Source organism: Giraffa tippelskirchi, chromosome 10 (assembly GCF_054371585.1).
Source record: "Giraffa tippelskirchi isolate mGirTip1 chromosome 10, T2T-mGirTip1v1.2.pri, whole genome shotgun sequence".
Taxonomy (NCBI): domain Eukaryota; kingdom Metazoa; phylum Chordata; class Mammalia; order Artiodactyla; family Giraffidae; genus Giraffa; species Giraffa tippelskirchi.
The window spans coordinates 89,486,693-89,504,011 of record NC_137284.1 but is presented as its reverse complement, the minus strand read 5'-3'; the positions used below and the strand labels follow the sequence as shown (position 1 = coordinate 89,504,011).

The following is a 17,319-nucleotide window of genomic DNA, read 5'->3' as shown; positions in this document are numbered from 1 at the left end:
AAAGACTGAGAACAGAACATTGGGGAACAAGATCTAACAGATAGGTTTATTTAAAAATGAGAGAGAGAGATGTAAGTGAAGGAGGAAAGAGAAATGAGAGATCATGAAACAGTAGTCTGAGAATATCGCAAAGAGCTGGAATAGTCAAGAATGTTAACAGCTGCTGCTGATGCTGCTAAGTCGCTTTAGTCATGTCCGACTCTGTGTGACCCCATAGACGGCAGCCCACCAGGCTCCCCCATCCCTGGGATTCTCCAGGCAAGAACACTGGAGTGGGTTGCCATTTCCTTCTCCAGTGCATGAAAGTAAAAAGTGAAAGTGAAGTCTCTCAGTCATGTCCGACTCTTAACGACCCCATGGACTGCAGCCTACCAGGCTCCTCCGTCCATGGGATTTTCCACGCAAGAGTACTGAAGTGGAATATTAGCAGAGAGGTCTATTAAGATGCTTTTTTTTTTTTCTTTTTTTAAATTAGTTTATTTATTTATTTTTTAACTTTACAATATTGTATAAGTTTTGCCATACATTGACATGAATCCACCATGGGTGTACATGTGTCCCCCTTCCAGAACCCCCCTCCCACCTCCCTCCCCATCCCATCCCTCCAGGTCATCCCTGTGCACCAGCCCTGAGCACCCTGTATCATGCATCGAACTACTAAGATGCTTTAAAATGCTCTTTGACAGTCTTTAACTTGTTGGACAGGAAATGTTAACTACCTTAAGAGATTGTGTTACTGGTTGGCACATTTGGGTGTTTTTGAAATTAACTCCCTACCCCAAATCTGTCTATCTATCTATGTGCAATTTTTTAGCTTTAAGTGCTCATCACAAATTACTATTTTACTTATGTAATCTCCTCATTTTTAATAGATATATTTTAATGCCTAAATAGAGGCTAAGGTAAGGGAAGATTATATCTGTTGGTACTTGGTGTGCTGGCAGGATGAACTTAGGGAAGGCTAAGACTTATAACTTGTTTCTGAAATATGTCTCCTTTTAAAGATAATACTTTGAAATAGTAACTGAAGAATTAAAACTTACTTTTGTTATTTTGCATTAAAAGGCTCAATTTGTTGATAAGCCTCAAAGCACATTCCATTCTTATTAAACATTCTATTGGAAGCAAGCTATTTATAGTGTAAAATAATTTTGTATTTATTCTATGGAAGGTAGAGAAGCTGTGTAACTGTGGTGTATTAATGTCGATGCTTGATTAAAAAAACAAAAACACTGTACCTGTTGTGCTTAGAGAATATGATAACAAATATATTGACTTTGTCCTTTTATATAATTAGTTCTTTTATTATCTGTCAAAGCAGTAAGCAACAATTAAATCAAAGGAAACCATGAAAATATATTTCTTGAAAATTGTTTTTATATCAAGACCCTAGCTGAAACTGCTAAAGTGTAAAGTCTTGTAAATTGCAAGTTATTTTTTCGTAAACATTTTAGAAATTATAACTGAAAACTATAGTTTTCTGTTCCCCTTGACCCAAATTTAAAAGTAAATATGGAATTCCCCTGTTTTAGTACCCACTAGAGTTGTCAAGTTTCAACAAAACAAACTATGTTGTTTCAAGTCATTAAAGGGATGGGGGAAAACTAAATAGGATTTCCAGAAAGTGAAACTGTGGTTAGTATATATTTCAATAATATATATTCAATGAAGAGTATATTATTTGAATTCTTGGTGATTATATTCATAGTACTTGATTATTTCTACTTTCTAGTTAAACCAGTAGTTTAAAAAATCTTTCTATAACTGTTAGTTTTCATTTTTTGTTTGTTCACTCAAACTTCTTGAAGGCTCATGATTTTTTTTAGTACTGAAAGCTATGCTATTTTGTGTAAGTGTAGTTTACTCAAAACCAATTCAAAGTTGTCCAACTTAAAATATCTACTTAATTAAAATCACATGTTATAAATACTGACACCTTGGTACTAATATCTTTAGTTTTTGTGAATAAAGTCACTAATGTTAGAAGATTTATCAGTAATAATTTTCTATATCCTTTTTTCTAAACCCTTGAAATACTCTGATAGGTTACCTTGAAGGGTAAGTTTTGTCAACTCTGCTGTGACTTTACAATGCAGGTCAAAATTATGCTATGACTTTATAATGTATGATAGTTCAAAATGTCTTAATAAAATATAAAATAGGAAATTAATCACATATTTAAAAGGCCAAGTAGAATAAGCATGTTGAAAAACAACATAATTGCATAAATCAAAATACTTTACTGTTTCTCTTTTAAGGACCTGAAGTTCTTAAAACAGTCTTGAGGAAAAGTTTAGGTGTACAGCAGTAAATTAGGCTTCAGATTTGTTATAAACATTGGCAGTAAGATTATTTTCAAAGTGCTAGAAAAACAGTTTATGAAAGATAGAGGTAAATGAAAATATATTACTGTTTTCAAATTTGTTGGCAGTAATAAAGGTAAAATAGCATAATAAACTTCATGCCAAATTTAGTGTTTGATCAGTGAATTTTTTGATTAAATGTTTTATTAGTTTACTTTTCCAATTTGCAAAATATTGGGAGTGATCTACAGTCTATGAATGACACTATCATGACATTAAAGTGGGAAATGATATACAGATAGTTGTTTTTTGTGATGTGCAGTAGTTAATGTTCTTTCAGCTCACCGTGAATGCTGATTTAGTGAATACTGACTGTTGTTCTTAGGAGAAATACAGAATTAAGTTCCTGCAAGCCCCTAGTCACACTTGTCAGCTAATCAATATATAACCTTTAAATGACATCTTATTTAATATATGGTGTTGATCCATTAACACTGAACTAACGGCAAACATCTCATGCCTGAACAGAGCTTATCTAACACATTTTCTCAGTGAGCCACGTCACAGCCTTCATGCATTTAGGAACACTAGACCACCTGTCAGGACTATCTCAGAGACCATTTCAACACAAAATTATCAACAGAAAGCAAAAGAGTTGACACTGAATAGATTGTGAAAAGGAACTGAAACAAGAGAGCTAAACAAGAAGGCAGAGAGATGCCTTGTTTGATCTCAGCTGGGAATGTGAACATTGAGTGACTCAAATTGTTTGCCACTCTCACCGTGCATGTCTGCAAATGACTGCAATATCACAGCAAATAATTGATTTTAGGGACAAATTAATTTTAGCGTATAGGTGAGTTTGCACGTATGGAATCTATGAATATCAGGATTGACTATATGTAAAATGATCATGGCTGTGCCTTAACTCTGACCCTTTCTTTTGTTTTTGTATCTGTGGGTAGTTTGCAGTTTCACACAGACAGACTATTTGAAGGAGTTCAGAGGTTAATTGCATCTTGATTTCAGGATACATTTTTGGTTTAAACATCTCAGTTAATTTTGAGCTCAAATGGCCTATTCTCTGTTCCAGATAAAAATGTTACTTGATTACATTTTTATTTTAAGGGGGTCATTATTACTTAGATTAGGACTAAACAAAGGATTTACTTTATAGTTACTTGGTTAATTGAATGAACAATAAACAAATCTTTGAAACACTAGGTCACCTCTCAGCACTTGGATTCCAAGGAGTTTAGCCTGGGCTCCTCCAATTCTTAACATTCTAGTCTTAAGTTATAAAGTGTAATTTATTTTTTGATAGTTTTTTTTTTTCCATTGATTTTGATCGTTACTCCTACTCTAACTCAGTACACTGATGCAGAAACTTAATCTTAGTGTTCAGTAATTCCAAGTTGAAACTAATTCATTTCATGATTTCTGATTTCTCCTTCCTCCTCCTCCTGGGCATGGCATCTAAGTTATGAGGTGATAAGGTGGCATTGTGGTCTGGTTAGTGGTTGGCATGTGAAGATAGTGGCAGCCCTGAGATGTGCTTCGTCCTCTCTGGTCTCACCCTACATGTTGACATCTGCTAAGAAGTCTGCATTCCTGTCTGTCCTCAGCTCTGTGACCACTGCTTTCTTCAGCATTGCCTCCAGCATCACACCTTAAAGGCCCTTTAAGGCCACTGTTCTCCCAGCCAGCTTCAGCACTTTCCTGTGCAAAACAAGGGCCACCTCAGTCTCCTGGACCATCTCAGGCTGTACATATAAATTGGTGGTGGTAGTCTTTGTTTTAAAATTATGCTTTTAGCAATAAACAGACCCCATGTGTTACATACATCCCTATAGTTATCCTTTTGGAAATAATAAAATTTATTACACTACTGTTGTGTTCCATTTGTCACAAATATATATGTTAGTTTTTGTCCATTATATTACTTAAAGTTTTTCTTCTTAATCGAATCTTTAGGCATTGATTTTGGGTATTAAAAGTGTACATGTGTTGAATTTCAATACTACTTTTTTGCTGAGTTAAAATTGACATATAACCTATTAGTTTCAGGTGTAAAACATAGTAATTTGATATTTGTATATATTGAGAAATGATCCCAACAATGTCTAGTTTAAATAATCATCCCCATACTTTTTTTTCTTGTGATAAGAACTTTAAAGATCTACTCTCTTATCAATACTACTTTTAATATGTTACAGGGGTTAAGGAATAAACCAAAGAAAACAGCACATGTGAAACCAGACCTCATAGATGTCGATCTTGTAAGAGGTGAGTCTTAAATAACCAAATATTTAATGAAATCAGAAATTGACCTCGAAGGAACAGAGTTCCAAATGGGTTAGATATATATGTTTGTAGGAATAAAAGCAGTGCGAGGCTAAATGAAGTTAGAAGTAGTATTAAAAAAGAGAGAGTGGAACCCTTTAAATACCATTGACTAGTCTTTTCTCTCACTAAAAATCATTCCAAGTAATAAGTATAAAAGAAAAGCAGCTTGTATTTGCTTAGCAAACTGTAAAGCTTGTTATAAACATTAAAGTGGTATTTTTAATTCCTAACTGGAACTGACATTTGAACATTGTCTTGTACTTATAAAATATGTAGGAGAAATTTTGCTATTATTTCAGTTAAAAATAGTTCTTTTCAAAGTACCTGAGTCAATATGATGGCATGTATGATGTTTTTAAAAATGTTTCCTACCCACAATTGGACAGTTAACACCCATAGTACAAAAGAAATAATATGTTGTATTGTTCTTCAGATGTTGGAATTTTTTTCTTTAAGGAAATTAAAAAATAATAAATGTTGTCTTTCATTTTACATTACTTTTCTTAGGGTCTGCATTTGCTAAGGCAAAACCTGAAAGTCCATGGACTTCTTTGACTAGAAAGGGAATTGTTCGAGTTGTATTTTTTCCCTTTTTCTTCCGGTGGTGGTTACAAGTAACATCAAAAGTCATCTTTTTCTGGCTTCTAGTCCTTTATCTTCTTCAAGGTACAAGTAAATGAAAGAAATCCATTTTGCTTTTAACTTTCAGCATGTTTTTTTTTTTTTGCTTAAGATTACTAAGGCTTTGTTATTTTTAAAATATACTACTACTGAGTATGGAAAAAAATGTATTGTGATACTTCATTAATAAGACACAGATAGTTTGGGATTAAAAATGTTTAGGAAAGCAAAGTAGTTATTTTCCAAAATAATTTTATGATAATTTGAATGTGTGGATTGCTAAAGAAAAATACAAATTGAGAGGATTTTTAGAAATTACAGAGTCTCTTCCAAATGCACCCCTACATATATGGACACATGAGTCGTTTTTTATGAAGTCTTAAGGTTCATTCTTCGTTTCTCAGCAGTATTCTTTTTTTCCTCTTAACCACTGTGTTCTAAGACTGTCCTCATTCTGTATTAAAATTCTGTGTACCATGTATTGTTCTAAGAGCTTGTCACAGATGCTCATTTAATACAACCATCCAGTGAAACATAGGTACTATTAGTATGCCTAGCCTATAGACATGGGGCCTGAAGGACCTGTAGGTCCAAAGTTACATACTCAGCAAGAGTGGTGGTCCAGGTTCAAGTCCAAGCAGTCTGACTTCAGAACCACATGCTTAACACCTCTGTAACGTTGCATCCCAGCACTGCAGTATTCCAGTGCACAGTCACAGCAGCAGTGTACAGGGCAAAATAAACAACACTCTAGAGCATTTACAGCCTAAAAGAAGAAATTGCCCACATTTCCATCACTCTAAGAAAGCCACAGTTTTAATTTGGTTGATACCCTTTCAGTATTTTTAATATCTTATTTTTTTTTAAAACACAATTGTAATCCTGAGGGGCTTCCCTCGTGGCTCAGCTGGTAAAGAATCCGCCTGTGATGCGGGAGACTTGGGTTCAATCCCTGGGTTGGGAAGATCCCCTGGAGAAGGGAAAGGCTACCCACTCCAGTATTCTGGCCTGGAGAATTCCATGGATTGTACAGTTCATGGGGTCACAAAGAGTTGGACATGACTGAGTGACTTTCACTTTCTTTCTATCAAAAAACACTAAGTAAAAGATAATATCTTTTAAGTAAATGAAAACAATAAAAACTAAAGACTTATTTAGGTTATTTCTTTTAAGCTTATGTATATCTTATGTACTTAAGAAGGAGTGAACTTGAATTTATCCTCCAGTGTTTTCTAGTTTACCTAGAGGAGAATACTTTATTCTAAAGTGGTCAGAAATTGCAGTTGCTTATTAGAGTAATAATTAATCAGTACCATTCATTGTAACTACTGTGCCTGGTACTTTTTTGATATTATTGCTTTCTTGTATTTGAGGACAAACAAGTTTCCAGGATAATTAGAAGGTCACATATTGTGGCTGAAATTCACATATTGGCTTGCCTTAATTAAATAGGGAGCATAGCTTAGATCAAGCATGAAAAACAGATATTTTTCAGTTCCAAACTGAAGTTTAACATTATTAGTGTTTGTAAGTGTTGGCCGCTGAAATCTTCCCTAGTAAAGCTTAGTTTAAAAAGTGCCTTAACCTGTTTCAAGTCACACAGCCAGTGACGAAGCCATGATAAGACAAACCCTCAGCCGTCTGAGTGCCTTTAGAAACCCCTGTGCTTCTGTCTCTTTGCATATTGAGCAGAGTATAGCGCTCTGAGTTATGTCCTCATTCTCTATCCCACCTTCTTGACCTGAAGAGTAGAAAGAATCGTGTGCAGTCAGACTAGGTTTTACATAACTACAGTTTTTCACTTCAATCACGTGCCTTTTAAGTATCTCAACTATGTATTTTCAGCTTCATCCTACTTATTGCTTATGTCATTTCTCTCCTGGATCACTGCCAAGAGCCCTTATGTCTTACTTTCTGTCCATTTACCTTTTGGGCTTCCCTGGTGGCTTGGTGGTGAAGAATCCACCTGCCTTTCAGGAGACATGGATTTGATCTCTGGGTCAGGAAGATCCCCTGGAGAAAGAAATGGTAATCCACTCCAGTATTCTTGCCTGGGAAGTCCCATGGACAGAGGAGCCTGAGGTCACAAAAGAGTCAGACACAACTTAGCGACTAAACACACACACACATTAGCCTTTTACATTACAAATCTAAACCAGCCACTCAAGTTCTAAATCTTAATTATCATTGCCTTCAAGATAAAGAGCCAATTTTTTAGTCAGTCTCTTAAATTTCTTAACTTGAACCAAACTAAACTGGTTCTGTGCTGTTTCTTAAACATTCTGTGCCTTTTTTGGTAACCTGTATGTTTTGGGGGTAACTATTTTTGCCTTGGTAACCCTTTCCCCTTTTATTTACTTAGTCCACTACTTATTCTGTGTGTTAATTAACTTTTGAGAATTAGGCATTACAATTCCTTCATGCTTCTCCAGTTTACATATCTTTTTTATGTGTCATAGATATTCTGTTAGTCTACTCAGGCTGCTATAATAAAATACTACAGACTGAGTGGCTTAAACAACAGAAATTTATATTCTCATGGTTATGGAAGCTGGAAGTCTAAGATCAAGGTGCTGTTAGGGTTGGTGTCTGTTGGAGGTTTCTTTTCCTGTCTTGTAGATGGCTACCTTCTTGCAGTATCCTCACATGGGCTTTATTCTGTGCATGAGCTGAAAGAGATTTCTGGTACCTCTAGCTCTTATAGGAGCACTGGTCCTTTTGGATTAAGGCCCTACCCTTATGATTTTATTCAACCTTCATTACATCATATAGGCCCTATCTGTTAAGATAGTCATGTTGGGGGTCAGGACTTTTAACATATGTCCCCCTTTTCCTTTAAGGAGGGGGTGTCTGTGATCTTACCAGGAATGCCTTTAGATTTATATGCATTTAGTTTTCATTGAAGTGTTAAGGTGTGTACTTTACAGACCACGTTGGCTGTTACTTTGTTCCAAGAGTTTATTTCTGAATGGCATGATTAGCCAGGGGCAAACAATAAACTAGTCTTGAAGAGCTTGTCTGGAGTAACTTTTATACTCATTTAAATTTAGAAAAGTAATCTGGCAAAGAACAATGTTTGAACAGTTTTTAAAGTTTTGAGGACATGACTATCAGATCTATAATTAAATGTGTTTTTTTTCCCCTTTTTGTAGTTGCCGCAATAGTATTATTCTGTTCCGCTTCTAGCCCACATAGCATACCTCTGACAGAAGTGATTGAGCCAATATGGCTGATGCTGCTCCTAGGAACTGTGCACTGCCAGATTGTTTCAACAAGAACACCCAAACCTCCGCTAAGTACAGGGGGTAAAAGAAGAAGGTACTGTCTGTTTAAAAGTGATCTTTTTGTAGATTTCTGTAATTTGAATCCAGGATTGTTCTTGACTTGAATGAAATGTTATCTTGAAACAGTGAGCTTCAGAATCAGCTATTGAATAATTTAGTTTCTTTTATTTGCTTCAGAGCCATTTTGAGACCCCATACCTGTTTGTTTTTGTTTTCTTTCTTGAAGCTCATTGCTGAGGCGTGTGATATCAATGTAGGGAATATATATTAGTTGGAATTGCTGATAATTTCCACTATTACAGAACCTTGTACTTAAAAGATGCTTTGGCAAAAACAAAAGTCAAGGAAAATTTTTAGCTAAATTCCATTTACTATATGTCATTTGAAGCTGTTTAATATTGCCCTTTGATTAAGTAAGCATAGCAAGTCTTACTGGCCACTTAGCACAATGAAGTTCTGTTTTAAGGGTCTTTGGTAACAATTTCTCTTTTGAGTATTGTTGCTAAGAGATTGTGACATTTGCTGTTTTGGAATATTGATTTTAACTCTTTATTTAAAAAAAAAAAACTAATTAGATACGTAGCACTGCTGAACAGATAGATTATAAGTCTCTCCAATTTGAATTTTCTTCTTCATCTGCAAATAAGTGGCATTCCAATAGGGAAGGGGTACTTTTGTAAATAACCTGCCTAGTGCTGTCCTTACAACCTAGTGTCTACTGACTTGTCAGTATGGGCAAGAAACAATAACTTAACATTTATAGAAACTGGTCTTGAATATGTACTTAATATTTGGCATAACTTTTATGCAGCAACTTGAATTTAACTGTGTATTAGAGTTCCTGTGTTTATGTTTTACGAATTTTTAAATGTACTGTTGAGAAAGTGGTTATTAAATTTTAAAGTTACCTTCCACTCTTAATCTCTTCTAATGAAGGAAATTAAGAAAAGCAGCCCATTTGGAAGTACATAGGGAAGGAGATGGTTCTAGTACCACAGATAACACACAGGAGGGAGCAGTTCAGAGCCACGGTACAAGCACCTCTTACAGCGTTGGCGCTGTCTTCAGAGATCTCTGGCATGCTGCTTTCTTTTTATCAGGGTTTGTATTTATTCGAGACTTCCTATGGCTTAGAAATGCACTGTCCTTTTTTTGGCACTACAGTTTTAATTAATGAGTACTAATGATTTTGAATATGACAGTCCTATTGTGGATTTTACTTTTATAAATTATAAAGCTATATATAGTGGAAAAAATAGAGACCATAAAATTCACTCTGAGGTATACATATATATGTAAATGTTCATTTACATATATATATATATAAATACATCTGTATGAGAATGAAAATATACTATCAAAGTATATTTAGTTAATATTTTTTTATTTTAGTTTCTTTTGTGATTTCTCAAGTACTGTTTTATTCTATTAAATTGCTTATTTACTCTTCATCAGCACTATAGGACAAATTGGCTCTGTTAATATAGCCTGTGAGTTGTATAACATTTTTTAAAAATCTGCCTCAATTACCTAAAGTTATCCGAAATAAAACATATAGGTATAGGTATACATATTGTTACTTGAAACAATAAAATACATACTATAATACCAGGTTCTATTTTTTGTAGTTTGGGTTTTTTATTTAGTTTGTGCCATAATAAAAACTGATGAAAATTGCTAAGTTAATAAGTCAAGAAAAGAGATACTGCAAGTAACTTATTTTCAGTCACTTCTGGTAACTTCTCTGCTAGTATCATTGTTTTATCAATTTATGATTGTGTTCTTATGATAAAGTTTATCATGCACTATGTAATTCTAGTGCATATAATTAATTATATACTTAATCAGTTATATCCTGGGCGTATTCTTATTGATAGTAATTTGGGGAGGGATTTTCACAAATTTTAATAATTTGCAGTAATGTGGCATTAAGTTGACTCTCTGACTTTTCAACCACTTAGTCTTCTAGAAAATACATATTTTATATCAGTTCACTTCAGTTGCTCAGTCATCTGACTCTTTGCCACTCCATGGACTATATAGCACGCCAGGCTTCCCTGTCCGTCAGCAACTCCCGGAGCTTACTCAAACTCGTGTCCATCGAGTCGGTGATACCACCCAACCATCTCATCCTCTTTCGTCCCTTTCTCCTCCTGTCTTCAGTCTTTCCCAGCATCAAGGTCTTTTCTAATGAGTCAGCTCTTCGCATCAGGTGGTGAAAGTATTGGAGCTTCAGGTTCAGCATCAGTCCTTCCAATGAATGTTCAGGATTGATTTATTTTAAGATTGACTGGTTGGATCACCTTGCGGTTCAAGAGACTCTCAAGAGTCTTCTCCAAGAACACAGTTCAAAAGCATCAATTCTTCGACACTTAGCCTTCTTTATGGTCCAACTCTCACATCCATTCATGACTACTGGAAAAACCATAGCTTTGACTATATGGACTTTTGTTGGTAAAGTAATCTCTGCTTTTTAATCTGCTATCTAGGTTGGTCATAGCTTTTCTTCCAAGGAGCAAGTGTCTTTTCATTTCATGGCTGCAGTCACCATCTACAGTGATTTTGGAGCCCCCCAAAATAAAGTCTGTCACTGTTTCCATTGTTTCCCCATCTATTTGCCATGAAGTGATGGGACTGGATGCCATGATCTTAGTTTTCTGAATGTTGAGTTTTAAGACAGCTTTTTCACTCTCTTTCACTTTCATCAAGAGGCTCTTAAGTTTCTCTTCGCTTTCTATCATAAAGGTGGTGTCATCTGCATATCTGAGATTATTGATATTTCTCCTGGCAGTTTTGATTCCAGCTTGTGCTTCAGCCAGCCTGGCATTTCCCCTGATGTACTCTGCATAGAAGTTAAATAAGCAGGGTGACAATACACAGCCTTGATGTACTCCTTTCCCAATTTGGAACCAGTCTGTTGTTCCATGTCTGGTTCTAACTGTTGTTTCTTGACCCATGTACAGGTTTCTCAGGAGGCAGGTAAGGTGGTCTGGTATTCCCATCCCCTTAAGAATTTTCCATAGTTTGTTGTGATCCACATAATCAAAGGCTTTAGTGTAGTCAGTGAAGCAGATGTTTTTCCGGAACTCTTGCTTTCTTCATGATCCAGTGGATGTTGCCAATTTGATCTCTGGTTCCTCTGCCTTTTCTACATCCAGCTTGAACATCTGAAAGTTCTCGGTTCATGTATTGTTGAAGCCTAGCTTGGAGAATTTTATGAATATAAATAAATATCTCTAATTTCTGACAGTGAAAATATGATAGTTTTATCACTGCAGAGTCAATTTTTTAAATGTTTCTCAAGACTTACTGTAAGCAAGTATCAATGGCATAGTAGATATGTTTTGCTTTAAGAGGATCATTTAGATATTTTGGTCATTTGAAACTGGCGTTGTATTATTATGTAGTATTCAGAATCCTCCTAAGTTAGTCAGTTTGTGCCTTTAGAATTCTACCATGTTTCTCTAATCAAATGAGTTTCAGACTTTAATTTTCATCTTTTGGGGCTGTACCATGACTTTGACTCCTAGTTATTGATATTATAATGGCTAAATCCCTTTGGATTTATTCCCTTTAATCATGACAACTGTAATCTGACTGTTTTTAAAGAAGCACTATTTTGAACTGTCTCATTTGGGACCGTTTGCCAGCATATGAATGAGACTGTTTTAAATACTGGGTATAAAAAGATCTTAAGAAAAATGTTAATTTCAAAAGTTCTAAACTGAGTTCTGGAATCTTGATGATGTCTTGGTCTTTCAGGCTTTGATAAGTCACAGAGTGCTTAAGCTGAAATACCAACTGAGACTTAAAATTGTTTCTGGTGATAACAGGAGAAGGCAATGGCAACCCACTCCAGTACTCTTGCCTGGAAAATCCCATGGATGGAGGAGCCTGGTAGTCTGCAGTCCATGGAGTCGCGAAGAGTCGGACACGATTGAGCGACTTCACTTTCACTTTTCATTTTCATGCATTGGAGAAGGAAATGGCAACCCACTCCAGTGTTCTTGCCTGGAGAATCCCAGGGTCGGGGGAGCCTGGAGGGCTGCCGTCTGTGGGGTTGCACAGAGTCGGACACGACTGAAGTGACTTAGCAGCAGCAGCAGCAGCAGCTGGTGATAACAAGTTGAATTAGCATAACTGATGGAAAAATAAATTCATAATCACATAAATATCTAAGCTTTGTGTTTTGTGAGTTGATGGTTTTCTGGATGTTACAATGAAAACTGTATTTTTAATACTCTGTATTTATGTTAGGCACTACTTATTAGAGTCATTTCCAAGTATATTTCATTTTGAAGATAAAACTTTTCTTTTTAAAGTAAGGCATAATATTTCTCATTTGAAAAGAATTGGAAATTGTTGTAAAGGGATTCTATAAACCTGCGAAAACTGAGCCAGACAAAATATCAATTAGAAAAGATACACAAATCAGTCCTATCTCCTAAGGACTTGGTACTTTAATATCAGTTAGTTATAGTCTTGAATTAGCATAATTATAGAAAGATTAAATATGAAGAATTGCATCTATATTGCACATCTCTTCAGCATGATACCTGTTTCAAAATTCAGATAGATCCTAAATTCTCTTTCATGTCATTTAAGATTTCATTTGGCTATCACAATATCATTAAAACAAAAGCATTTGGAATTATGCTTTTGAGTAGAAAAAGTAATTATATAAATTGAACTGGTAAGTTAGAGACAGCAGAATAAAACCAGGTTACATGTTAACTCCTCTGCATAACTGACCTACCTTGAAGTGTTCTGTTCTGTTTAGCTTCCATATTTACTGTTTTTAACACCAAAGTGAAAATTAAAGGTTTAATAAATTGATTTTCTTCACATAATGGAGTATACTGCATAGTGTAAGTAGTATGCAGTGCCGCCAGAAATTTTAGATACAGGGATTAAAACTTGGGTAGTTCAGTTGTTTAAGCTGTCGACTGGGTGAAGCTGTGTTGCATGTCTTCCACAGGTAAGGATGAAGACCATGTAAAAGCCAGTGTATTCTGGCTTTTTTCCAGATTTTTAAGACTATCTTAATGGACACAACTAGATAACTTATTAAATTTGCTAGTGTCACTGTATTTTAGAGTTGGATTGATCCTAGAAAGATTACAGGTACTATAAATAAACTAATTTGGCACACCTCTCACACTTATTTGTGGTAGAGGATACCTAGAGAAACATAGGGTCCCCAGAGTCTTTGAAAGGGATATGTTAGCTTGCAATCAAGGTGTAGTCATAGATCCAGATAGCAGTGATGGTTGTAGTAGGCCCCTGTGTCATTTTCTTATATCTGAGATTTTATGCATTTTGTTTCTATAATTTTCTCTCCCCCTTGATTCCTAACCATGTGCAAATGAGAGCAGGACCAGAAATTTCATGCTGTATTTTAGAGCAGAGTTACTTGCTGCTGTTAACTTTTTCCCTAGCATGTCTAATGTCCTTTAGTACTGAAAGCATGATCTTCAGTTGGCTCAGTTTATATACTTCTGAATAGTTTTGAGAGCACCAAAAAATACTTAACATTTTTTTCCATAGCAGTACAGAGTATTCTGAGTGTTCTTGATTACCTGACTAGGTTTTTTAATATAGAAACACACTAATTTTCATGTTTGGCATAGTAGATTGGATATTTCATAAGCTAAGTAGTTCTTTAAAAGTTGTGTTAACTTTTTGGCCAAAGTTTTAATGTGAAAAAATTTAGTTTCATCATTTATTTATGGTGTAGGTCATACATGTACAAAATTTATGTACTTTTTTTTCAGAAAAGAACCAAATTGTCTCCCACTGTGTCTCACAGAGGAACTAAGGCAATTAAAGTCATGTCCTCCTAAGATATTTTTGACATGGAGCTACCTCCTTTGAACATCAAGCATGATACTTCAAAGAAAGTATTACACAGGTCATGCCTTCCAAAAGTGTTTATTAGTTATTAGCCCCTTTATAAGCCATGAGTATGGCAATGAAATTGCACATTCTGTCATTGCAAATGCTTTTTGTTCAAAATCCAATGCAGCAATATATAAATGCTGAACCACTGTATTATTACAGCTGAAGCTAAAATAATATTGTATATCAACAATACTTCAATTAAAAAAGGCCAAATGCAACAAATACCACTTCTATTGTGGAGTAAATAAAATCAGTATAGACTTGTATATCTCTTTTTTTAAGATACTACTAACCTCACTGCCCATTGTTAATTCTGGTTTTATTAGCATTAAATGTAGCTATCAAAAGGTAAGATCTTTTTGTAGATAATAGTAAGAAGCACCCTTTCTTTCTATACTGGAGGATTTTAATTCCTAACTAGCTTCTTTCTACCCTGCTTTTTGTTTTGGTAGGAAGTGATGATTTAGCTACATGTGTTTATTTTAAAATCAATGTGGTATTAATATTGACAAATAAAAAATGATAACTGACTATCTCCTATAAAAGAGGGAATTCTATTAAATGATCCCCCCAAAAAAAGAAAAAAGAAGAAAATCAAAATGATATTTAACTCTCTTCAATTTATTTTTTAACATATTTTAAAATTGTCTTAAGTAGAAGAAATTCCCTTTAAAAAATATATTCTAAGTAGAATTTCACAGTTATCTAATTTTTAAAACTGAATGTCACTCCCACTGTCTTTCCCTAACAGTTTTATTTTCTTTTGTAATGAAATGGGAGTAATTCCTTAAAATCTGAGTCTTGATAATCTATGTTCCTTTTGAGAAATTATTATTATTCTGTGAAGTTCTTACTTTCAACTGTTAATGACAATATGAATGATACAGCAATCAGTGGTAAAATTAAACCTTGCCTGGAGGTTTAACCTCTTGAACCTACATTTTTGACCTTCTTTAACCTACAGTTTTTTTTGAACTTAGCTCTCCTACATTTTCTCCTTCCTTCATTTCTCCTATGTTAAAATCTGGAGTAATCAGTTTATACTTTTAAAAATGTATACTTTTACTTTGAAACAATTTTAAACTTACAGAAAAGTTGAGAGAACAGTACAAAGAACTCCCATGTATTTTTCACCCAGAGACCCAGTTCAATTCTGTTAATTGTCCCTATTAATATCTTTTACAGCAAAAGGATCTAATCTGGGATCATGTGCCACACTCAGGGGTCATGTCTTTTTAGTCTCCTCCACTCTGGGACAGACTTCAGTCTTTCCTCAAGTTTCATGGTTTTCACAGTTTGGAAGGTAACAGGGCAGTCACTTAGTAGAATGCCCCTTAATGTGGGTTTGTGTCAGTGGTTTTCTGCATCTAGTTCCGGGTGACTCGTGAGAGCTCGGTGTGTATCTCTTCCCTGTGCTGTCTTCAGCAGCATCAGTTGGTACTTGAAATTGGTCATGGTATGATTATCTGCACCATGGAAATCAGAGAACACTACAGATAAGCACTTTTTACACCTGGATAGCTGGTTCAACATTTAGCAGCACACCACTGAGTTAGTTGTGTGATATTTCTTCATATTTAAATCCGTTTTTGGTAAGGATATCATTGTGTACTATCAGGTGGCAAACAGTGTTGATTTGTTCCTCACTAGTGATATTTATATGAATCACTTGATTAAGAAAGCATCTGCTAAATTTCTCCACTGTAAATTTATATACTTTTCCTTTGTAGTCAACAAATATCCTGTGTGGAGATACATTAACTATAAAAATGACCCGTTTCTCATCCCACCTCCACTTTCTAGTTTTAGCATCCATTGATGATTCTTTCTTGAATTATGGTAGTTGCCAAATGGTAATTTTTCTAACTACATCATTTCCTTCTACATTTATTATTTGGCATTCACTTTAAGGAAGACCTTTCCCTTAATTATTTACTTAGGGATTTTTATTTTTTCAATTTGTTATTGTCATTTTTTATTTGGATGATTAGATTGGCTTCAGTTTGTCCAGGGGATACCTTAGAGCAGTTTCTTTTCTTTTGGGGATGTCCTTGTCATTTTCTGAACCCTTCCTTACTTTTTGGCACAACAAAATGTTTCCAGGTTCAACTTGTACTTTCTCTTCCTCAGGCTTCGAATGAACTGCTTCTTCAAGGAGAGTAGTGTGTGGAAACTAAGCTCTGAATGCTGGATACACTCATTGCTGTTGTGGTGTTGCCACCCTGGAGCCTTCTCAGTGGAAAGAGCTAGAAAGTGTGTGTGTGTGTGTGTGTGTGTGTCCTTTTACATTTATATTTCTTTGTCTAGATATAAGCCATGGATTTTCAGAGATAGTTCCAATTCAGATACAATACCACAAAGCTCATTGTATCTTTTCTCCTCTTTATATTTTCATTCTCTGTCACTGAAAAACCCAGTTCCAGTCCTTAATATCAGTTCAGTTCAGTTCAGTCGCTCAGTCGTGTCCGACTCTCTGCGACCCCATGAATTGCAGCATCCTCTGTGTGTATTGATAGCCCATCTTTAGTCCCTCTGGGCTGCACCTTGCCCCCTGCCCTAAAATTACTGCTTTCAAATTAGTTGCCATTATTGTCTGTTGCTGGGCTACTCCTGCTGTTCCATTCCAACTACTGTATGCTCTTGCAACTCTTATTACCACTGCTGTTATCAGCCACTGCCAGGATGCCTCAATTTGTATTTTAAGCTGCTTTGTAAACTTTGAGGTTGGTACTTACATTTAGTATTTTCTTTGTTATTTCAGCTTGATTTTCAACTTATCTGTGTTTAGTGTGAGAGAAATATCAAATAGCTACTGTAGCTTAGTAAATTACTGTTCATACCTTCTGATAGCATTACTTGTACTT

The 17,319-nt window shown here is 35.1% G+C and overlaps 1 protein-coding gene across 44 annotated transcripts in view; it reads left to right on the top strand.

The window, feature by feature from the left end:
* The window catches only part of PHTF2 (putative homeodomain transcription factor 2), a 199,719-nt gene that overhangs the window by 84,349 nt on the left and 98,051 nt on the right, over positions 1-17,319 (top strand). For 36 of the 44 annotated variants that reach the window (XR_014067191.1, XR_014067192.1, XR_014067194.1 and 33 more), the window contains 4 exons: positions 4,520-4,589; positions 5,157-5,315; positions 8,423-8,588; positions 9,491-9,655. Coding sequence is in view for 37 of the 44 variants with exons in the window: in XM_081535749.1 (XP_081391875.1) it covers positions 4,520-4,589; positions 5,157-5,315; positions 8,423-8,588; positions 9,491-9,655 (560 nt within the window). In the remaining 7 variants the exon portion in view is untranslated. The remainder of the gene's footprint in view (positions 1-4,519; positions 4,590-5,156; positions 5,316-8,422; positions 8,589-9,490; positions 9,656-17,319) is intronic. The other 8 variants (XR_014067193.1, XM_081535746.1, XM_081535752.1 and 5 more) reach the window with 1 other exon arrangement.